General features: G+C 37.4%; 1 protein-coding gene across 1 annotated transcript in view; it reads left to right on the top strand.

Moving 5' to 3' along the window:
* LOC109466276 overlaps positions 1–21,341 on the top strand; it is a 25,507-nt gene extending 4,166 nt beyond the window's left edge. Inside the window, exons 3-6 of the mRNA XM_019763980.1 lie at positions 9,142–9,247; positions 19,246–19,417; positions 20,090–20,240; positions 20,865–21,341. Coding sequence (XP_019619539.1) covers positions 9,142–9,247; positions 19,246–19,417; positions 20,090–20,240; positions 20,865–20,969 — 534 coding nt within the window. The 3' untranslated portion in view covers positions 20,970–21,341. The remainder of the gene's footprint in view (positions 1–9,141; positions 9,248–19,245; positions 19,418–20,089; positions 20,241–20,864) is intronic.
* Positions 21,342–22,868: the final 1,527 nt, after the last annotated feature.

The following is a 22,868-nucleotide window of genomic DNA, read 5'->3' on the forward strand; positions in this document are numbered from 1 at the left end:
GCTCTACCGAAACAAAAATGTTGGAGGAGGCTGATTTCTTGAAGATAAAGGATCAGTGCCGCAGTAAGGTAAAAAAAACTGAAGACGGCATACAAGTAAGAAGGCCAAGGACAACAATCGGAAGAGCGGGAGGAACGGTTATTCAAACTGCAGTCATGGCCGATTAATTGGATATTCACCGGACAGGATTTTTTTCAAAACCGGTTATCAAAAGTCTGGTATGAACGCTAAGGGTTTTAGCCGGGTTTTTGAAAAACCGGTTGAAACCGCTAAATGTAAGTCTGGTATGAACAGGGTCTTACATGACTGAAACTCTGGGTCCATTAAGAACTGGTAAAGTCCAGAGTGTATGCATGGATGACAGAACAATGAATAGTGTCATGGTAACCCATCTTCTTCAAAGGGGATGAGCAATGAGGTGTACATTATGGATCACAGTCTATTGTGTGAGAGTACCCCGTGGGAAATGATACAAATGTGACTGATATACCAACATTGTCCTTATATTTTCAGGTTGTCAAGCAACATTACATTTATTTTAATACTAGGCTTTAAAATGAAACCTTTTATTGTGAGTCTTTTGGGGTGAATTCTTTATGTTGTTTTCCTATGTAATATATGGTAAATTCACAATCTTTGAATTCATTCTAAATTGAAACATTAGTACCTAACGTAATAGTGCCAAAAGTAATGCATGAAAGGTAACATCCATGTCCATAATATCACCAGGGTCCATAATATTGCCACCTTGAGAAACAGTGTGCTTAAAGATATTTTTTCTGCAACACACTTTTGGTATGCACTCCTTCACATATCAAATGTACATACCTAGGGTATGTTGCAGTAAAAAATATCTTTAAGCACACTGTTTCTCAAGGTGGTGATATTATGGACCCTGGTGATATTATGGACACAGATGTTAGTACCTAACGTAATAGTGCCAAAACCTATTGCATGAAAGGTAATACTGTGCTTTACTTATCGACTTGGCTTCTAAGCTCGGAGCAAATTCCACCTGAAGTCAAAAAGGAAGTGCGATTTGCTGACAAAAGAATTTCAAAAGCTATTGTTTTTGATGGATAGCTGCTTCTCAGTTCTATTGTATGAGTGGACATGGCTATTGTGTATTCAAACTTGTTCAGTTGGTAATTATGAACCCATATATCACCAAGCTTTGCCAGGTTCAGTTTGAGTACTGTATAAGGACTTTTTAAACCTCTTTGATGTAACATAAACATATTAACACCCTAAGATTAGTTCATCCAACACTAGAAAATATAATTTGATTTAGGCTCAATGGACAAAGGCCCCATGATTTTCGTGTTGTGTATTCATTGCAAAGGGATTATAACTTAATGTTTAAATTGGAGCAACGTGTAAAATAAAGGTAGCCTGGCTTGTACAAAGCCACAGACCTGATAGCGGAATGTAAACACACCAACGTGGGTCTAAGTAGGTTATCTGTCATGGCCGCCATGAAAGCTGTTTTGTCTGTCCTGGTCAAAACTTCCACTTGTCAATGCCATTACTGACAATCAGACGTTCATTTGTCAAGAGAGGTACGCTGGTCACGCTACCAGCAGTTAAAAATGTGCCACTTACTCATTATGGAATAGAAAAATACTTATATAATACTCCTTTCCTACATTTCTTTAAAAACTTATAGTAAAGGCTGTCATTACCTTTACCATTACAGAAAAAAACTTTAAAATCAAAAGTTGTCATACTTTGTTACACTTAGAGAGTTCTAGCCAGCCTGAATTTAACATTTTGGAATGAGGGGATGGACAGAAATATGCTGTATTTGCTCTTTAGAAATACATGTATCTGCCTTTCTAGTTAAATTCTATGTCTTGGATTTTGAGGGACAAATTTTATTGGTAGACTAAGCTTAGTATAAACTATAATGACATTCATTTTTATATTTTTACATGCTGACTTTTGCCTGTCAAAAATGACAGATTGGGCAAAATTTTTGTCTGTCATGAGCAGCAAAATTCTGTCAAATGACAGAAAGATGGACACTGGCCAGGACTCTGCTTTGTACACCAAAACTATGTCATATTTCATACAAATATTATGAATTCAGTAGTTTACATGTTATACTTTACATGTAAGAGCTATGGATAACAATGTCTCTGCAAATGGAGCGTAACACCATTCCAAATTATCAAATTAGGACAAAGGTGCTAAAGACCCTAAACACCCATTGACTCGGTAATTGATCCATTTTTTTTCAGGTCAACAATGAGTATATAAGTAATGGGAAGCTATATCTGATATTTGATCAATGTTGATACTAAAGCTGAATGTGTTACAGCTGAAATAACAGATATCACCTTTTAAAAGCCAAAACATAGAAATGATAGACATTGTGTCATCTCATGAAAATGTTGATCTATATAACAGTTAGTGTCAATTTTCAGACACTTTTACACTGCCAGTTATCTTCTTAGGGCTAGGGAAAAAATGTAGTGTTTCCTGTTTCAGTTATGAAGAAAATTAGGGTCTGTAGGTGGGGATTATCTTTCTTTTTTTTTACTTTGGCAATCTCTAATGATCCAACTATATATTCAATGTCAGTGTTGGAAAACTGATTGTACAATGTTTCATCATGGAGTTAGAAGGACATATGGTTTCATCACTCAGTCAGTGTCAGATCATGGAGCTAGAAAAGGTTGATCAGCTCAAAAAATTTATGTCTACACAAAATAGGCTAGGGTCGGCAGTTTTTTCTAGGGTCGGAAATACAAAGATACTGTAAATCAAAATTTCATGGTCTGAGAAAAATGGACATGTTCACGGACTTATATGTTTTGGCAGCAGGTGCAGAAAAAAGAAACTTGGCAAATTATTTGTTTGTGGTAGTCAATTAAAATTCGTGGTATACGTACAGAAGTGATCCCGAAAACCGCAAAAGTACTGCAAATATGATATAATTTACAGTAGTTGCACTGTTATTTGAAGAACCTAACATCCCCACATTCCTGGGCCATAATAACCAGAAGTTGGCTGTCTGCCCAGTCACAGTACTTCTTTGAAGAGGGGTCAGGAAGGATGGTTTGACCTTCAAAAGTATTTGACAAAAATGACTTCCCCTGTATGTAGGATGGGTGTGGCAGTTATCTTTTGCATGACTTGGAGGAATTTGAGGACTAAGGATAAAAAGAAAGCTCAAGGTTTTAAGGACAGATTTCCTTCCATACTCACATTGTACTCTGATGATTGTCAATGTCAACCAGTATTTGTATCCAAATATTAAAGAGGGAAGAAATAGTCCTGGATAGTTTTGTCCATAAAGCCAAGCTCCCCGATAAAACAAAATTGGCAGTGTTTGAATTCTACCAAAGTATGTTAATTCAACCTATATTATACCAAGGTATAGTCCGAGGCATTGCTTATTGTCTCTAGCCAGAGTGTGCTGGTAGCGGATCGTGGGGAGTGGACGAAAGATAAAAAGGCTGACACTCCAGAAACTGTCAGAAAGGCAATATTGTATCAATATAGAGCATATGAAGAACTTGGCTTATTTGGAAAAACCAAAAGTAATGCCTTTAAAAGGTACAAATGTTTTTTCTACCTCCATGAAGTGGGCAGTAACTGTTTTAAGTCAGGATGAAGTTTTGGTGTATATCTCAAGATCCGTTGGATGGAGTGGGTAAATGGGATGAAGAGCCCCTGGTGATTGACCTTGGTACTGCAGTAGGAATTTTAAAGATATCTTTGGCACTGGACAGTCTGTGGATGTGATGTTTAGGTGGCATATAGTTTCCTCGAGTGATCCTACTGTACTGCAAAGTGGGACAGCAGAATAACATAATGGCATGGCAGAATCATTGCAAGAGCATCAGTAGGGTAATGGTGCATGCAAGGCCTGATTTGTATAGCCTGCAATAATGGCAGAGTGGGGATCTGAATTACGGGTACATGGTGAATTGGAATACAATGGTTGTTAGTTTCCGCTAGTGGCATATTGGTTGAGTGCTTTCTTCCATTGCAGGTACATGCGGTAGACAGGATTATGGCAGTCATGGCATTAAATGTTAGGCCATGTTGATTTGATTATATGGATGACATCCCTGTGTGCATGAACTTTTGCCAGTTTCCAAAATTAAAAGGTTTTTGACCTTACTGTAAATCGTACAAAGCAGCTAGCTGCAAAATGAGGAAACATATGCCGTGCATTGCAAAATATTGGAAATCATGATATCATGTCGTAGAATGCCAAAATCAATTCCAAAGGAAAAGAAGAAAATGTGAAGAAATGAAAATGCAGAGTCTACTATTCATCATACAATGTTTATATGATGGCAAATTTCATAATGATGGCAATCTTTTTTTCCAAACTTTTTTTGTTCGCACGCTCACATCAGTTTTGGGGCTCCCAGAGGATGCCATCCATATAATCAAATCAACATGGCCTTACGAAGAAAGTTTAAATGAGACATCCTTGAGGTTATGAATGGTATGATTGCTTTTCTGATAGCCTAACCGCACCTAATGGTATGGTGGTATCCAATCTTATCTTCTTTTATTTCACCTATGGCCCATTTGATAGTGTAATGTCAGGAAATTACTGTGAGAAATACATCCAATCGACATCACCTTTGCAATCTTGCACATATACGTACATTAGAAAGCATCTTTGTTGAGATATTATATATCTTAAAGTTTATTGACAGTCTGTGCCACTTGTCAGACTAGTATTAGTAGTAAGTATGCCAGAAGTATAGAGTATAAAGTCAGCATGACACAGCATTAGCAAGAGTGCGTGAAGCAAGGAGGTTAGAGAGACTACTGTAAATCACAATTTTTTTGCGGTATTTTTATATCTAATGCTTTTCGCAGTCACTTTTGTACTGCGAATCTATCACTACCTCGAACTAATAATTAGCCAACTTTCTTTCTACTCTACCTACTAGTATCTCCAATGCGAACATACATGTATAGTTCCAGGAATGTAACAGTTATCAATTTTTCTCAGACCGTGGAGTTTTGCTACAATGAACAGAGTGAATTACAGTAATTTCTTTGGTGGAAGCAATATTTCTAGGTGAAAAAAAATCCACACATCACTTCATTTTGAAAATGACCTGTAAACAATCTATTAAATTGCCATGAAGAAAAACAATGCCAGGACATAATTTTCTAACATGTCTTTTGACAGGTGTCTGTCAAACAAGTAATTAAGTTTGCTAATTGGTGCAAATGACTAGATATAAATTATCTGTGAAACATAATGCCCTTATAATTCGTGTAATGGACTGGGAACTAGCCTGGGGGTAACCAAACACCACTAACAGTGCTTTGATATCTTTGCTGCCTTTCAGCAGATAATTAGCTAAAGCTGGTGTAGACAGTTTGTGATGAATGCTTTATCTGGTCACAGATATCTCATCTATAAATACCAATTTGTCATTGGTTTAAAAGATGTCTGTGTGATTTTAATGATCTGCCTAGAAGCAAACCTCCTTGCTAGAAGTCTTATTTTAAACCTTGCTATGTTGTACGACATACCTGGAAAGCTGCATATAAGTGATATGAATTGAGTTCTTAAATTTCACAATCCAATCTTATGGTATAATCATGTTATTGGCACAGAAATAGGAATAGTGCCCTTTTCTGAAAAGGTTAGAATTATAAGTCATAAAACAAATGTTAACAGTTGACCTAGTGTCCTATTTCCTACATCCTTTGAAATTTGGAAACAATCCCAGAATATTGTGTCATGGGTATCACATGGTTTAGAACATACACCTAAATGTAGTTATAAATAACTGATTTTGTGTACTGCTCCATGGTAGAATTATAAATTGTGCTATTACTTGGTAATTATTTATCATATATAACAATCAAGCAGTTCAACGAAAGAGGCATTTTGTAGCATAAATAATTCAAGCTTGTAGCCAACCACAAAATTATATTATTCCCCAAATGCTGTCAGTGGTCATGTAAATGGCACAGAAACACTGAACAGGCACACACATGTCTGATACTGTCTGCTAAGGCCACAGCAAGTAAATGTTATGGATGACATCTTCCACAGACTCCAAATCTAATGCAATAGGGCGAAAACAAAGAAGGCAGGACAAAAAACAAGGTTCCTATAGTTTCAAATTTTGACATCATAAACCTTGTTCAAACATTGTACAAATGGTTTTGATTCAGTGGGAACATCACATCTACACAGTCAACATCACATATATTTAAGGAATGAAATATGCCACTGCATCAAACTAAAAGATGATAACATTACCTTACATTATCAGAGCCTTATCTTGTCTCTTCATTTTATTTGTCATCCACGTTCTGGCATGGCAACATCTTTGCCCATTTTTGGCATGTTCACCACTGTCAGAGGGCAACAAATTTTTTTTATTTCAAAATCAGCCAAAAATCAATTCGCGTGCTGATGTCGTCCATAAAAATTACTTGCTGTGGCCTAATAAAAGTCCAGGCAATTAGACCCCCACGTAATGGCAGAAATATTAAGAGGCTATCAAAAATTCATGTGGGTTTAAGTGTGGGTGACGTTTATCCATTGTAAAGGCTTGTCCACCCCATCCATTTCAATCTACCAGCAAAATAAACAGCATGACTGAAAGATAACAGGAGAAAATGCTGACTTAGTATACCACGATTTTTCTTTAATAATGGCACAGACCTTCAGAGAATTAGTTTTTGTTATTTCATAGCTATACACTGAATAACAAAGTATAAAGTTTGGTACCCACCAATATATAGTAGTATTGGTTGTAACAATATATATTGATCCTAACATTTAATTTCATAGGAAAAAGCACTTTAAATAGATTCTGCATTTGCATGGTTAATGACATTTTTAATCATCATCATCATTTTTAATACTTCATTTATGATAAGAATATCAGTATGATATTGATAAACATTTCTAGGTCAGACATACTTTCAACAGTCTCTGTGAGTCAGAGATGACTTATAATATAAGAGGCCAGCACATGTGTATTACTGTAAATCATCATTTTTTTTTCATGGTACTTTCATGTACGCGGTTTTCGCGGTCACTTTTGTACCGCAAACTTATCATTACCATGAACAAATAATTCGCTTACTTTCTTTTTGCTGCACCTGCCACTACTGCAAATGTATAGTTCCGAGAACATGTCCATTTTTTGCAGGCCGCGATATACAATAAAGTGATTTACAGTATTGCCCAGATCTTGGATGCCTTTGTTGCCAAGTATCTGGTGTCCATCACACCTGTTGCTGTTCTTGAATCTATGCTGGCAACCTAAATTCAATAAAGAATCACTCCAACTCCTTATATATAACTGCATTACAAAGATCCTTGTTCTCTTCTTATCACACAACTTTTCTACGTTCTCCTGTTTTTGGCCTGAATTCTCATGCAATTCATTTTTTGCACCCTACTTTCTTCCTTGGTACTTTCTCACCTTCTTGTGTTTTGTGGTGTTATCAACAGTACTTGACACGTGCCTTTTGGAACACAGCATGGGGGAAGTGCCCCAACTAGCAAATATTTAATGTCCACACAAGCTTCTTCCTGCAAACACAGCTCAGTTAGGAGGGAATATTTATTACACGTCCTTTTAAGCTGTTGAATAATGCAAAATGTCATTGTGTTGATGTACAATAATTCATATAAAAACCAATATATTGTTCTCTTCTCTTTTCAAAGATGCAGCTCACCTTCCCCTTTTGTGCAAAATGCATTCAATTTGTTGGTGTCGGTCATTCCAACTCATAAGCATCATTGTATGTCCTGTGTACTGTAATTCACTAAATATGTTTGAAGTAGCAAAAGTTCACAGTCTGAGAAGAATAGTGGTGTTCACACAGCTATAACATATCCGTGTCCATAATATCACCAGGGTCCATAATATCGCCACCTTGAAAAAAAGTGTGCTTAAAGATATTTTTACTGCAACATACCCTAGGTATGTACATTTGAGGTGTGGAGGAGTGCATACCAAAAGTATGTTGCAGTACAAATATCTTTAAGCACACTATTTCTAAAGGTGGCGATATTATGGACCCAGGTGATATTATGGGCACGGATGTTACTTGCAGAGGTGGCAGGTGCAGAAAAAATAAAGTCGGCAAGTTATTTGTAAATGGTAATGATAAATTCGCAGTGCAGAAATGACTGCAAAATGACTGCACAACGACTGCACAAGCATAAAAGTACTGCGAAGAAAAAAATCAGGAATAACAGACTGAGTATATTGTCCCCATAGGGAAATCTGATAGTGGATAACTGCTTAATTAGTCGAACAAAACAATACAATTTAGCACTGTTTTTGCATTGCAATAATTGAGTTCTATATTGATATTAAGAATCAGCCTACTCGTTTGTAGGAAAAAATAAAAAGGAAACACTGCAGAATTATTCATTCAGTAACGTATATTGATGAATCATAGTAGCCTTGGACAATCGTACATGCCTTGAATACATTTTCCTGGTATTGGACAAAGGAAGAAAGGAGATTCTGAATTGAAATGAAATTGATTTTGCAATATATACATACAAACGTATACATGTATATACATTGTAGTGTATATCTATGTGTCTATATATAATTCATTGTTTAATGTGTACATTGTATACAGATGTTACTGAAGTTATGTTCTACCAGCCCCCAAAATACCAGCCTCAAAAATGGCAGATTATTTTGTAAATACAAAACCTCCCTGGTAAATATAACTGTTTCAAAATAACTTCAATGCATTGTGTTGTATATTTTCAAACGCCCCTACATCCTGTTTTCCGTAGGACAGGCCTGCGAAAGGTAACTGCGGGTTATTCTACATTCATCCCACTAAGGCTTCTGGGAAGGCCGGGCGGCCATATTGGAATCGTGATTAGCCCATTCATTTTATTGATGCCCGTGTAACGTAAAAAAATTGACATCCGCGTTTCTACATCGTACACCACCCGCTAGCCTCTACAAAATGGTAGGCTATTTTTTAATGACCTAATCATATCTGGAAAATGTACACTACAAATATCAAGGGAGAAAAAAATTTGAGCATGTAGAATTTTTTCCCCATGACTCGTTGGAGTCTGAGGTCATTCCCTTGGTGATTCAGTCGTCACATGTGGAGCGTTGTAGCATGATGGCTTCCTTTGTGTCCCTACAGGAAAGGGCCAGGCACAGATCAATGGAAGAGCTATCCAGAATAGATTCTCACAGAATACCCAAAGTCGGCGGATCCCCTGCTCTCTCCAGGTCGCCAAACTCACCAGGTAACCATTTAATATTCTTTTTTTTCCATATTTGATCATCATGACTAAGTTACCTGCGATGAACCAATTATGGCGCGCAGCTGTTTTGTTTAAATAGGTGACTACTGGGGAGGGGCATTGAAAAATTTGGTATTCACTCTACCAATGTTTGCTGGACAGTTCTTACGAGATAAGAAAAATCCGTAGATAAATAATGAATGTGGAATAGCTTGGTTGAGTTTGTATATCGTGGAAGGCATATTTTTGTATCCACTGTGATAAAAAAATTCACAAAATAATTGCTAACATAAAGATATACCATAGCTTATTCGGGACTTGCATTATATTATTATGCCATAAGAGAAAATGTAATAGCTGTTTTTGGCATATTCATGAAACTGTTTGATGATGTATTTGGTATATTCATAAATTTGTGTCCCAGGTACTAGTATTAATATACAGTGCAGAAACTCGCTCAAGGCCACATGCAGAAAGGGGAAAAATATGTCTATAACATTTCTAAATATCTTTTCCCCTTTCTACAAAAAACTGTATTATTATTAAAATAATTATACAGTTTTTTTGTGTATTCTAGTATATCCAACTTAAGTCTCAAATATCATTTTTATTCTATATGATCAGATGTGATGAGAAAAAATGCCCTAAGTTAGATATGTGGGAAAGGAAACAGTCCAGACAAAACTGAAATAGAAATAGATATGGTTATGTAAATATTATTTGTACAGGATGTTTTATGTTATTTTTGTGATGTGATAAAACACGTATACACATATTGTATTTTGGCCTCCTTTTTTGAAATTCATGAATTCAGAAATGACTAATTTGTCACAATATATCAGCTGTGTGCATGAATTCTATTGTTGCCATTTGCATGAATTTGCAAGAGGTCAAATCCTAACCACAAATAAGGACATGTGCACCTATCAATGGAATGCCAGGGGAAAAATTCATGTATTCTAAAACAGTTTTAGTGCCACTTGCATACTGTTGCTATGCGTTGTAACTGTGCTATTATATGCAGGCGATGAGCACATATATGATCAGGGCTTGAAATTCATTTTTTTGGAATAGGTGCACTGGTGCATCCAACCTAAAAATTTGCGTGCACAAAAAATATTTTGGGTGCACCATATGTGATAAAATAAGTAGAATGTCAGCAAAAACTGTAATTATGTTTCATTTCAAGAAAAGTACTATAACAATGATTGTATTATTTTTTATGACACTTAGGTGTTAAGAATATGCTGTAACTACTATACATTTAACATCTTTACATACGTTAAACCTAAGAAAACAATTGGGTGCATAGCTCCAAATTTGGGTGTACTAAGGTGCACATGCACCCAGTATTTCGAGCCCTGATGATACTGTAATTCCTGATTTTTTCACAGTACTTTTATGTTCACAGTTTTCACAGTCACTTCTGTACCACTTCTATAACATTGCAAATCGCCGACATTATTTTTCCCGCACATGCCACCACCGTGAACATATAGTTCCATGAAAACTTCAATTTTTCTCAAGCCATGAAATTTTGCAACCGTGAAAATTAAGTGAATTACAGTATTCAACATGTAAAATGTTGCAAAATGCCACATTGAAAATAGACTCCTTCTCTGTCAAGATAGTGTTAGTTTTTCTTTAGAAGAGATGATAACGTTACTCCATCAATTTCGTACTTATCTGGACGTGCTATCGTACATTTTTGCGAGAGCCTTAAGCCAAGGCCTGCTGTGAAATTCCCACGGGACATACCTGTACATGTAGATCACACACCTTCTAAGATTGACAGGTGTATTATTTACACCAGGCTTATCAAGCCACTACAACACCCACCCACGCACACATTACTGTCTGTAGCATGCTTAAGGCAAGGACATTATATAATGTCCTTGCTTAAGGGTATGTTTGAGAAGTCACCCTTTCCAAAATCTAACAGCAACACTTGGCTGTCTTTCTAAGGCTGGCATTTATCTTTCTGCTGCCCCCATGAGTTCAAATGCATTGAAAAAACACTCAATCATTATTTATAGCAATCTTACTAGAAAGAGTTTATTGCAAAGACGTGCCTAAGGGCTATTAAACTGCAAGTAGAATATAAGGGATAAGGGACCGTATTCTACACGTATATGGTACTAGTTTTGTTGGGTTTAACTAGATTTGAGGCAGTTGAAGACGAAATTACCCACTTCTTGTATGCTATGTGGGTTCTTTGATTTTAGTAGTAATCTTACTGACATTTTTGAGTTGGACAGAAGTCTGAAGATCATGTATATGGAAGTACAGGTGTATTTGTCTTGGTTTGGAAGAGTTAGCTGCTAGCCTGAGTACCGTCCTCTGAAGTTACTGCTTGCTTGCTATAGTAGAACTGGTTTTTGTGTAAATATCATCTAAGGCCAATTTAATTGGTTCTCATATCCATTTTTTCTGATTTGCAAAAGAAAAAAAGATTCAGGTTCTAAATCAATCAACTCCAGAATGCTCATATTTTGGACCAAACAGCTGAAGAAAGATCATTTTCCTTACTATTGTTACAGTTTTTTCAATCAATGCATTGGTGTGATAAAAAGTTTACAAGTCTTTATTTGAAATTTTGAATTATGAACTGGCCTGGTATGTTGATGTCATGGCTCCTATCATAGCTTTTGGGGCTATCAGAGGATGCCTAGGTCTGTTTTTTTGCCCTGTTGCTTCATTTTTTTTCCAAAAAATCTGAAAACAACAAATCAAATCAGTGTGGCCTGAAATACTATTACTTGAGTAAGGGATATTCATACTTCAAAAGCTTTTCTTGATGTCTTCACTTGGTTGCTTGCATTCCATTATTGACATTTAGTAAAATATTGCCCAATAAGCTATGATTCAAATAAATTCCTTGTAAATCAAATGATGACCACTCAATAAGTAATCATGAGATGACCGCTCTGGGATAGGGCACGTAATTCTATTTCCGCATTCTACTACAGGGTATATTTGAATTGAGAAGCTTTAGATTTTAATTTTGGCCTACATGTACATGAATAATTTTGTGTGAAGAGCTTGGTTCAATTGATTGCATTGCAGATTCAAATGACCTTGTCCAGATGAAAATAGTATATCTGTGTGACCGGTATACCACCTTTTGGCATAACACTCCAGCTTTGCAGGCATGCGGACTGCAGTGGCACCTAGCTATAATATTAGACAGAATGACCTGAAAATTCATAGGGCTAAAGGTGTATATTGATATATGTTGTAACATTAATTTTTAGACATGAGTCATCATAGGCAAGGTCACAAATGATTCATCCATGACAACACAATTTGAAATTCTCGCAAGATCAGAGGACGACTGCAATTCTGCCTGATACAGATAGGGGTGCTGCTGATAAGTTAAATAGTTTCTCAATGTTGTCCCTCTCTCTATATCTCTATGTATAGCTAACACATGTATGGTAAGCTCCTTTGACATTTTTCTTTCACATGACACCTATCTAATACATGTATCTTGTGATTTTGTGTCTTTCCAAAAAAGGAAGTGGCCTGAGCTGATAAAAATTAGGCACAAAAGAAATGTAATGTTTCATCTAATTAGATAAACTGAAGTTGAACCCTGTCACCTAGATACTGTAAACCACTTAGTATTCACGTTACTTTAATATTTACGATTTACGCAGTCACTTCTGTATCATGAATTTATCATTACCATAAACAAATAATTTGTTGACTTTCTTTTTGCTGTAATTACTGCCACCATGAACATATAGTTCTGTGAACATTTTTCTTGGAATGCGGAGCTTTGCAAATGTACAGACTTAGTGATTTACAGTGGTACAGTCAACTGGCAACTACTTGAATACTATGTATACTAGTATATGTCATGCCAATTATATTTAATAGAAGGTGAAGGTAGCAGGTCACCTGTGGTCATTGTCCCTTCTACCAAGATGTCTGCGTTTGTTGACATATTGAATGACTTGGCCACTGCCCATTGCTTTGACAGGGCACTTTGTTGTCATTGACTTGTTGAATGATACAAAAAATATGTTGTTTGGAGGGAAAAAACAAATACTACAACCACATACCATCTAACTCACTTTTGAATCAGTATATGGAGCTTCAAAACAAGTAAAACATGATATTAGCAGTTTATACAATTTTAGTTATAGTTGTAAACATTTGAAATTCTCCCAGCTAACATTGATAATACCTAAAAAAACATAAATGTAGTGATGGAAGTAGTCAAGCAGGTGACTACATGGCCTAGTAATGTTAACGTGTTTTTCCAACAAGACAAGTGCCATTATGAATCTCTCATGCATGTTCCTTGTGCAAACAGAGAACCTGTCCAAGACTTTACACATGTCTGACTTGTGCTGTTGACCTCTTAGTTAAACCTCTCACGTGGAGTTACCTGTGGTCTCTTTCTTCTATCTTACTCCAGGTGTGTTTTCTTGTTGGTTTGTTTGTGTGTTTTCTAACCAAATAAACATATAATACAGGAGATTTGAATTTATTTGTTTGAAGTATTAAATTTTGTAAGGTTCCTGAAGATATTACCTTTGGAATACGTCCATGTTGTTTCTCAAGTTTTTACTTGTCAAGTTACAAATTGTGACTAAATACTTTTTTCATAATTAATGAACTGTTATTTACGTGCAGTGCCCAGCATATTGATATATGATATTGAAGACCTATTAGATTATGTACTCATAAGGCCACACCAATTTAATTTCTTGGTTAACGGATTTTTCTAGAAAAATAATGGAGCGGGCGGGGAAAAAAAATAGAAACAGGCCTAGGCATCCTATTATGGCCCAAAATGGTACGATAGGAGCCATGAAGTCAACACACCAGGCTGGTTCAAAATTCAAACAATGAATTTTGAACTTTTAATGATTCCACTGCATTGAAAGATGGAATAACTGTAACAACTTGGAAGAAAAGGACTGTTTTCAACTGTTCAGGGCAAAATATGAGCATTTTGCAGTTGATTCTGATTTTTTTATTTTTTTTTGCAAATCCGTTAACCAAGAAATTAAATCAGTGTGGCCTAAAAAAGAGATTGCAATGGCATTCTTATCCCCCCTCTTGTGCCACAATGGAACAGTCCGAGCTATCCAGTTTCCACTTCAAACAGATTTGACCAATGAAGTCCTGAACAATCAATCACATCCCCATGTGCCCTGCAGCGTTTGGGGAGCACAAAAACAGGCACTGCACTGTCACACAACACATCAGATCAGATCAGTTTGAACAACTGCTGCTTGATGGGTGCCACAGACCCTGGAATGTGGACGTTGTGTTGACCAGTCCCTCTTAACAATTACCTGGACATTCAGTCGGACCTTACTCCTTGTTATCTGAAAGTGTGCGGAGAGCACTTCACAGGATCTTCGGTATGAGCAAGGTTGCCCAGTTACAGCGTAGCTTGTCCGAGAAGCTTATGTTGTACAACACGCCTGACCATCCGGACAAAGGTAAACCTGCACTGACGATACTGGCAAACACTCGCAGTCCATTCCAGTTTTGTGTAGCTATATAATTTATTATCTTTGCCATATTATGCTTTTTCACTTCCAGGAAGTACTGTGTTTACTATCAACATTAACTTTTCATAACAAAGTGAGTCATTTTAGTTATATCTATGAATATACCATTGCATCATTCAGCATATGATATTTCTGGCATACCCTCCTTAGTTTGTCGTTGGGGTAACAATAGAAATACCGACAAGACATTCGTAGTTTTGGTTTGCTATTAGGGTTTAGAGAAATGTTTGTTCTTGCAGTAATTGTTGTTTGTCCTGCTAAGACAATATCCAGAACAGGTTTTTCCATTCCGCTACACTCCATGGAATATCCCAAGACAACATTGTTCAGAGTCATTATAAAAGAAAAACAGTCCATAATTTAACCACCTTGAGTGTACCAAGGTATAAACGTCCATACCTACGTCAACAACGTTAGAACAAACTGACCCAGTTACTTAACTAACGTTATATATCTAGTGCTCAACGGCTCCTAAGGAACTGTTTAGATTGCTGTACTGTACTCCAAACAAAGTTGGGAAAATTGCAGATTCCTATGATACTCGTAGCTTTTGCTTCCTCTTTTGTCATTACTATCGCCTAGGGCTAAGTTGTTGAGTTGTTGAACCAAAAATTGCGGGCTAACTCTGAAAATTAGTGACGATTCATTACACGCACAAATTGTTTCTTCCCCGAACGTCATACATGACGTGAACAGTAAGAAACATGTTGACAAACCGGTTGTATGGAACGTAGTGTATTCTTTACTTTTGTCCCACAAACAATGTGTGTCCAGATTGACATTTATAAAACAGTGAGACATGTGAAGGATTCTTTTCAGACATGGCAAAACAAGATAATTTAAATTTGGCTGGCATGTTGATCTTGTCCAGAAGATATAAGCTGTCAATGCTCTACCTAACTCCCTGTCAAATTGACAAAATGTTGCTGAAATTGGCTTAATAGAATAATTAGGGACAGGACTTTTCACATTTCATAGGTGATTTTGTGATTTTGCATTAGGCCACACCAATTTAATATGTTGGTTTCTGATTTGCAAAAAAAAAAAAAAGATTCTGGTTCTGAATCAACTCCAAAATGCTAATATTTTGCCCCCAACAGTTAAGGAAAGTCCTATCCTTGGTAGTTTTTTCATCTATCAATACAGTGGTTTGATTAAAGTTCAAAATTCATAGTTTGGATATGAACCCAGTCTTTTGTGTTGACTTCATTGCTCGTATCGAAGCATTTGGGATGCCCAGACCTGTTTTTATTATTTTTTTCCCTGTCACTTCATATTTTTTCAGAAAAAATCCAAGAACCAACAAATTAAATTGGTATGGCCTTATAGAAAAGAAATTTCTGATCATTGACTTACAGACAGAGTTTATGCCTTATATGATATGAGGGTCTGCATGGGGGGGTCCTGGCAACGGTTAACGGTGAATTCAGCAGGGCCGATAACGCTTAACGGTAAATTCAGGACGGTCGGCAACGCTTAACGGTAAATTGACAGACTTTTTTTCGTTCGAGCTGCACTGGATTTGGTATCTCGCTTTGTGAGAAAAGGTGATCACTGACAAAATTACGTATATCTTACATGTAATGAAGCACGCATTAACGGTATGTGTTCCCTGTGTTCCTCACATGCCCTGGTCCCCGAGTGCGTCCACAAATAAAGGGGAGTCCGAGTCGACGTCAGCCAGCTTGCATTTTTTTCAGTCTGCCCAGTGGATTTTGAGAGGGGAGCGTCGTAATCTAGGGGGGTCCGGGGGAATGCTCCCCCGGGAAATTTAGGATTTTTAAGCCTTCAAAAACGCAATTTCCCACATTTTGAGAGGCAAATCATGGAGTTGAGAGTGTTTGTCGGTCCTTCTGATGTTTTCATATTTTACTCAAGATTTTTGTTAATTTGCCTGTCAAGGTTGACGGATTCTTTAAAAAAAATTCTGTAACTCTCCGCAAACTTCCGGAAATTGACAGGAAAGCTGGTTCTGGCTAGAGCCGAAGGGACCGAGCGCAGAAGCGCGAGTCGAGCGCCAAAGGCGCGAGCAATGTAGGGGGGTCCGGGGCATTCTCCCCCGGGAAATTTTGTATTTTGAACCTTCAATGACGCATTTTCCTGCACTTTGAAAGGCAAAATTAGGCGTAACGAAGAATTATTCATTAACGCTTAACGCTGAATTTAGGATGACAAATAACGTTTTACGTTGAATTAAAACGACCAATAACGCTTCACGAGGAATATACTGATAACGCTTAACGTTAAATTAGAGCGGGCCGGCAACGATTAACGGTAAATTAAAATAGCCCATAACGGTTAACGAAAAAGGGCATGCAGACCCTCTGATATGCCCATGCAGTTGTCCTTTTGTAACTGATAAGGAAAGGAATTTGTGCTGAGAGAATTCAGTCACATTGCAGAAAGCTGTGTGAAAACAATGGTATAGTTGTGTCAGGATCTGTGGTTCCTGTAGTGAAGTGGCCATGCAATACTTCCAGCTGGTGAAGGGTCCTCCATGGGTCAGTGTTGGACAGAACACCAGCTATGCAACTTGTATGCTGCTTGCTAGAGTCATGGAGGTATAATACCTCCATAGTCCTACAGTTCTGCGTGACTGTGTGGTTGTTAAAAGCTGTATTATGTAACATAAGGACGAGACAAAAAGAAAATTTTCTGTCCATTTCTGGCTTGTGAATTTGTTGAAAAGCTTGAAACACAGCTGTCAGCCATGTTTGTTTACATTCTGGTATGTATTTTGTGGTGGCACCACAAACTGAATGCGCCATGTGTGGCCTTTTTTTGTTCCAACCATAAATGTCAGAACTGTGAGATAATTGCACAAATATGTTGAAAGTGGAAGTAAATTACAATCAAACTAATATTTCTTTAACGTTAAATATATTCACATTTTTTGGTGCAAAAATGTTACATAGGATAATGCCCCTTTAATTGTTTCTTACAATGTTTCTGGTTATGCCATGTGTTCAGGAGAAAAATTGCAGTCACAATGAGACATTTTTCCGCCAGTTGTCAGGCCTGTAGAATTTTGTCTATTGGGTAAGTCCTGAAGTGATTGGTTTTCCATGCATGTGCTAGTGCTGTCAATATTTGGACGGCTGGGTATTTGGGTGCCAGCTGGTAATAGATTTAGGAAAATAAATTTAGGGGAATTTAGCAAAAGGGAATGAAAAACATTAAGATTTCAAAGTATCTCATAACCCTAACTAAATTTAGATAGAACAATAATGGTTAACTGTAAATAAACAATAAGTAAAACCCGTTCTTTATCATAATGTTTATGGAGAATATGTAACAATTTGCTGTTATTTCATTTCATTTAGAATGCTCTTAACTGCTTTGTCACTTTTTCCTGTGAAAGTAATAGATATTGAAGCCCACAGCTTTGCTGTCGAAAAATTCTTGTCAAATACAGTATAGGAACATGTAACAGTGAGTAGTGACATGTAGACAGCTGCTTCTGTGTCTGCTATGTGCCACAGAAATGCAGTAAACATTGACAGACCTGCTCAAATGCAGCAGCAGTAGGTGTTTGGATTGGCCACAGCAGTTAGGATTTAATGATATTGGCTCAGTCATTATTGGGGATTTAAACAAAACCTGAAATTAGTCTGTTCCTGCTTTAGATACCATACAAAACTTTGGAGATTGTCGCCGTAACCATTCATAATCTCCAAAGTTTTGTATGGTATCTAAAGCAGGAACAGACTAATTTCAGAACTTGGCGTGGCCTAACACATGTTCAGAACCAAGAGGTCCCAGGTTTGAATCCTACCAAGTCACCAATCTTGTGCCCTTGGGAAAGGTGAAAATGAGTACCTAGCTTCGGTTAGGGACATCCCGTGTTTGGGGAGAGCCATACCCTGCACACATTACAGAACTCACGACACATTACGAAAAAGAACCACACAGTTTAAAAAAAAGAGTAAGGGCATGCCCCGGTGTGCGGTGGTACAAAACCTACTGTCTGGAAGCTGGGGATTCACTACAAACCACCCAGACGTTGTGGTGAACCCCGTCTCGTATCAGCCACACCATGATTTACATCATCACCCCCTATACGCACGAGCCGTAACGAATTTACATTGCATTATGATATAAGCATAGAAACGTGATATTATGCTTCACCTCTGATGAGGATGACTGATGACGATGATGATTCTATTCTCACGGCCGAGTTCAGCCAGCTCAGAAGTGTCACAACACATCCACATCGAGTCATCTGGACATTCTGTTTCACTGGACACCGAACAAGACTACTTCCTTCACTCAACTGCGACGATGGCCGACATTGTTTTCCAGATACAAATTGACCCAGTGTTGATGTCACACTTCAGCAAAGCCATGTGACAAGCTTCACTGGGTCAGTCTACTGAGGAAGACCAGAGTGACTGGTCGAAACCTCTAGGTGAGAGAACTGTGTTGGATCAAACTTTAAATAACAATTCCATCTTGTCCTTACTACAGGTTACATGACCCCAGATGAAGACTATGACCATGAGCGCAGGTGTGACCATGAGGAGTATGAGGAGGAGGAGGAGGAACACCATCTCATCGCTCCTAAGAAGCTGCCCAACCCTGTCAAGGACTCCAAGAACCACCAGCAACTCCATCGAGAACTGACACAAAACAAAAGACTGTAAGTTTATCATACTGAGGCCATACCAATTTAATTTGTTGGTTCTCAGATTTTCTTCATTTTTTTCTGATTTGCAAAAAAAAAAAAAATAGATTCTGGTCCTGAATTAACTAAAAATGCTCATATTTTGCCTCCAACAGTTGAGGAAATTCCGTTTCTTCCTAGTTCCTACAGTTTTCTCATCTATCAATAAGTTTGATGAAAAGTTCAAAATTCATTGTTTAACCTTTTGTGTTGACTTAATAGCTCCTATCGTAGCATTTGGGGTTATAATAGGATGCCTAGACCTGTTTTTATTTTTTTCGCCCTGTCGCTTCATATTTTTTCTGAAAAAATCCGAGAACCAACAATACCAATGTCGTAGAATGCCAAAATCAAAGGAAAATGTTAAGAAATGAAATTAAAAAGTATATTATTCGTCATACCATACTCTGTATCATTTGTTCAACCTTCATGACCACGTAGATTTCATGTTTTTTTTTACCAAACTTTTTTTTTATTCGCACGCTCGCATCAGTTTTGGGGTTCCCTGAGGATGTCATCCATATACTCAAGTCAACATGGCCTAAAGTGATTTACAGTGTGTTAAGATATGAACATAGCAGTCCAGAGATAAGAGTCTATGTTATCAGTTGTAAAGAACACTTTTATCTACTTTGTTCCGATGTGCAGGGGCATCAACCCTCTCCACAAGAAGCCTGAGCTGCAGAAGAAATGGGAGGAGAGGAACAGAACCAAGGACAGCGAGAAATTCAGGGAACAGCAGGAGACAAACATCACCTTACAGCAGGAGTTCCTCATGGAAACACAGAAACGGAGAGAGGTGAGGGTCCAGGGAGAAACCTTCAACTTTAAAAGCATATTAAAAACAAAATATATCATTACTGCCATTTCTTAGCACATTTTCATTGTCATTTCAAATTTGGACCTTTTGAAATAGCCCAAAAACAAGGTATACATGAGGCATCTCTTTATTTTTTGGGTACCACCCATAAATACATGTAGCTAGAACCAGCCTACGATACGAAACAAACAATCACATTTTTGCCTCACAAATATTAGTATGCTATAGGATAGGATTGGTTCAAGTAACTGCTAAAAGAATGACTAGAAAACTGACTTTGAACATCCTGTTTTGCTGCCCTGAAATTGCATGGGATGCCTTTAACTTAAAGTTTAAGGTTAATCTTGAAAACTTCATCCCAGACTTGGCTATCTTGGGCTGAAGTACAATAGTTTTTTTACATTTCTGTAACTGTATACATGTACATGTATTGAGAGTCTGTCAAAACTACTTTTGCCTTCGGCAGTAGCATTGAATTACCATTTTTCTTAGTTTCAAGTCTCTTAGTACAAATGATAAAAATAGAAAATGAAGCAGCAATGCATACTTCTTGGTATTTTTTTATCACAGAAATTGTAATAACTTCTTGTACTTCTTTACCAGCGACAAGAAGCCCAATCGAAGGAGGAGAGTAAAGAAGACAAGCCAGAATTTATGAGAGTGTCTCTGAAGTCAACAGGAAGACCAGTTACACCAGAACACTCCTAATGGAGGGTCAACACAGGACCATGTACAGCACTTACACTTTAAGGCAATACATTCTCTTTTTTTCATCATTCCACTCCGAAGCTACAGCATGGAGAAAATGGATGCACTCTGATTTACTGTAGCCACTGGCAAATAGATGAGAGGTCACATCAATGTCAATTTCTTATCTAGGATATTCAAAACATCGGACATAAATTTTGGAGATAATTATCTGGAGTCCAGTCTGTCTGAAAAGACTATGACTATCTGGAGTACCAGCCAAAAGATGTTTGAAACATTCAAGTTTGGATAGGTCACCTTGTTTCAAGTTATTCCCCAGCAATAGCTTGTCAAAATATGACAGCCGAAAATTTGTGAGACATAGGATTTTCTTCTTACACAACCAGTAGTGTTTCTCGCCTGCTTACGTTTTGATGCCTTTCAGAAACTTTGAAACTTTATTCATCAAAACAACATTGCAGGCTGAAACAGCCTGAATTGTGTTGCAAGTCACATGTAATTCCATATTAATAATAACAATTGTAACATTTTAGCGTTAAAAAGATTTAGTGTTAAAAGAAATATCCGATAATGACGTATTGTATAAAATATCGATAACACATTAAAATATAGACAATAATTGAGTGGAACAACTTAAGAATACAAATACAAGGAGGCAATAAAATTTTTTATAAAAGTCTATAGTGTCCTTCAGATTTTAAAAAGTCTATAGTCTTATAAAAAGTCTATAAGACACCTTCCTTAGAGCTTCTGACTGGAGTTCTGCTTCTTACCACTAGTACTAGTAGTAGTATCTGTAGCCAACATAGGTGGCGCATTTGTGGCAAGAAGCAGTACTCCAGTCAGAAGTTCGGAGGAAGATGCCTGACACGCATTGAAAGGTAAGCAGGTGGAAAAACACCACTAGTTGCGTAAGAAGAGAATCCCTATATTCTATATGACATTTTTAAGAACAATTTTCGTTTATGTTTATGATAGTGAAATATCTATGATACATACATACACATGTGTACATGTACTTTCCCAAGTGCCATTGAGGCATGACTGTAAGAAGGAAACTGCAACCTGAAACTTGTTTTCCTGGCTGTCTTCTCTCTAGCATGCTATTTCACACTAATAGATGAGGAAATGATATTGATGTGACTGACGAAAATCTTGAGCAAGATGCTGAGAAGGTCGCCAACATTTTGAGTTTCATAAGAGTGAATGGAGAGGACGATACTTGCAACAAACCAGGGAGTGGTGCACTATTTAGAGAAAATGGAGTGCTCATTTAGCCTCTACCAGGCCTCGGGAGGTGGCAGGAAAGAGTAGAAATTGGCCAAATAGAGAGAGAACATGCCGGGTAGTTGGTCCGCTAGAGAGTGCAGTTCAGTTGTGGCAAACTGTACTCTCTAGCGGACCAACTCCCCCGGCATGTTATCTCTCTCTATTAATAAATACTCTTTCCAGCCGTCTCCCGAAGCCTGGTAGAGACTATGCTCACTTACCCAACTCTTAGCAGATGTCCCTACCTAAAAATCAGTGTACATATTACACATTACAGTTGGTAGCTATAGAGGTGTCATAAAAAAGTGCATGACTATGCAAAAGATGCAATCTGTCATGAAAAGAATTATGCTCTACCCTATGGTTTCTTGAGTACAGACTCAAAGGGGGACACATGTCAGCCTAAGAATATCAGACAGAGTAAAAAATGAATAGGGGCTCCATTATCTCTACTTGTTCCATGACTCTGAACCAGGGCTCTAGCCAGCACCTGTTTTTCTGTCAGTTACAGGAACTTTGTGGTGTGTGACAGAAAAATTTTTTGAACCATTCCATCACCCTTGATAGACGAAAATCTTAGATAAAGATATAAAAACGTCCACTGACAACCACTCACAACCCCATGATTTG

Source organism: Branchiostoma belcheri, unplaced genomic scaffold (assembly GCF_001625305.1).
Source record: "Branchiostoma belcheri isolate BF01 breed outbred unplaced genomic scaffold, Haploidv18h27 scaffold161, whole genome shotgun sequence".
NCBI lineage: Eukaryota > Metazoa > Chordata > Leptocardii > Amphioxiformes > Branchiostomatidae > Branchiostoma > Branchiostoma belcheri.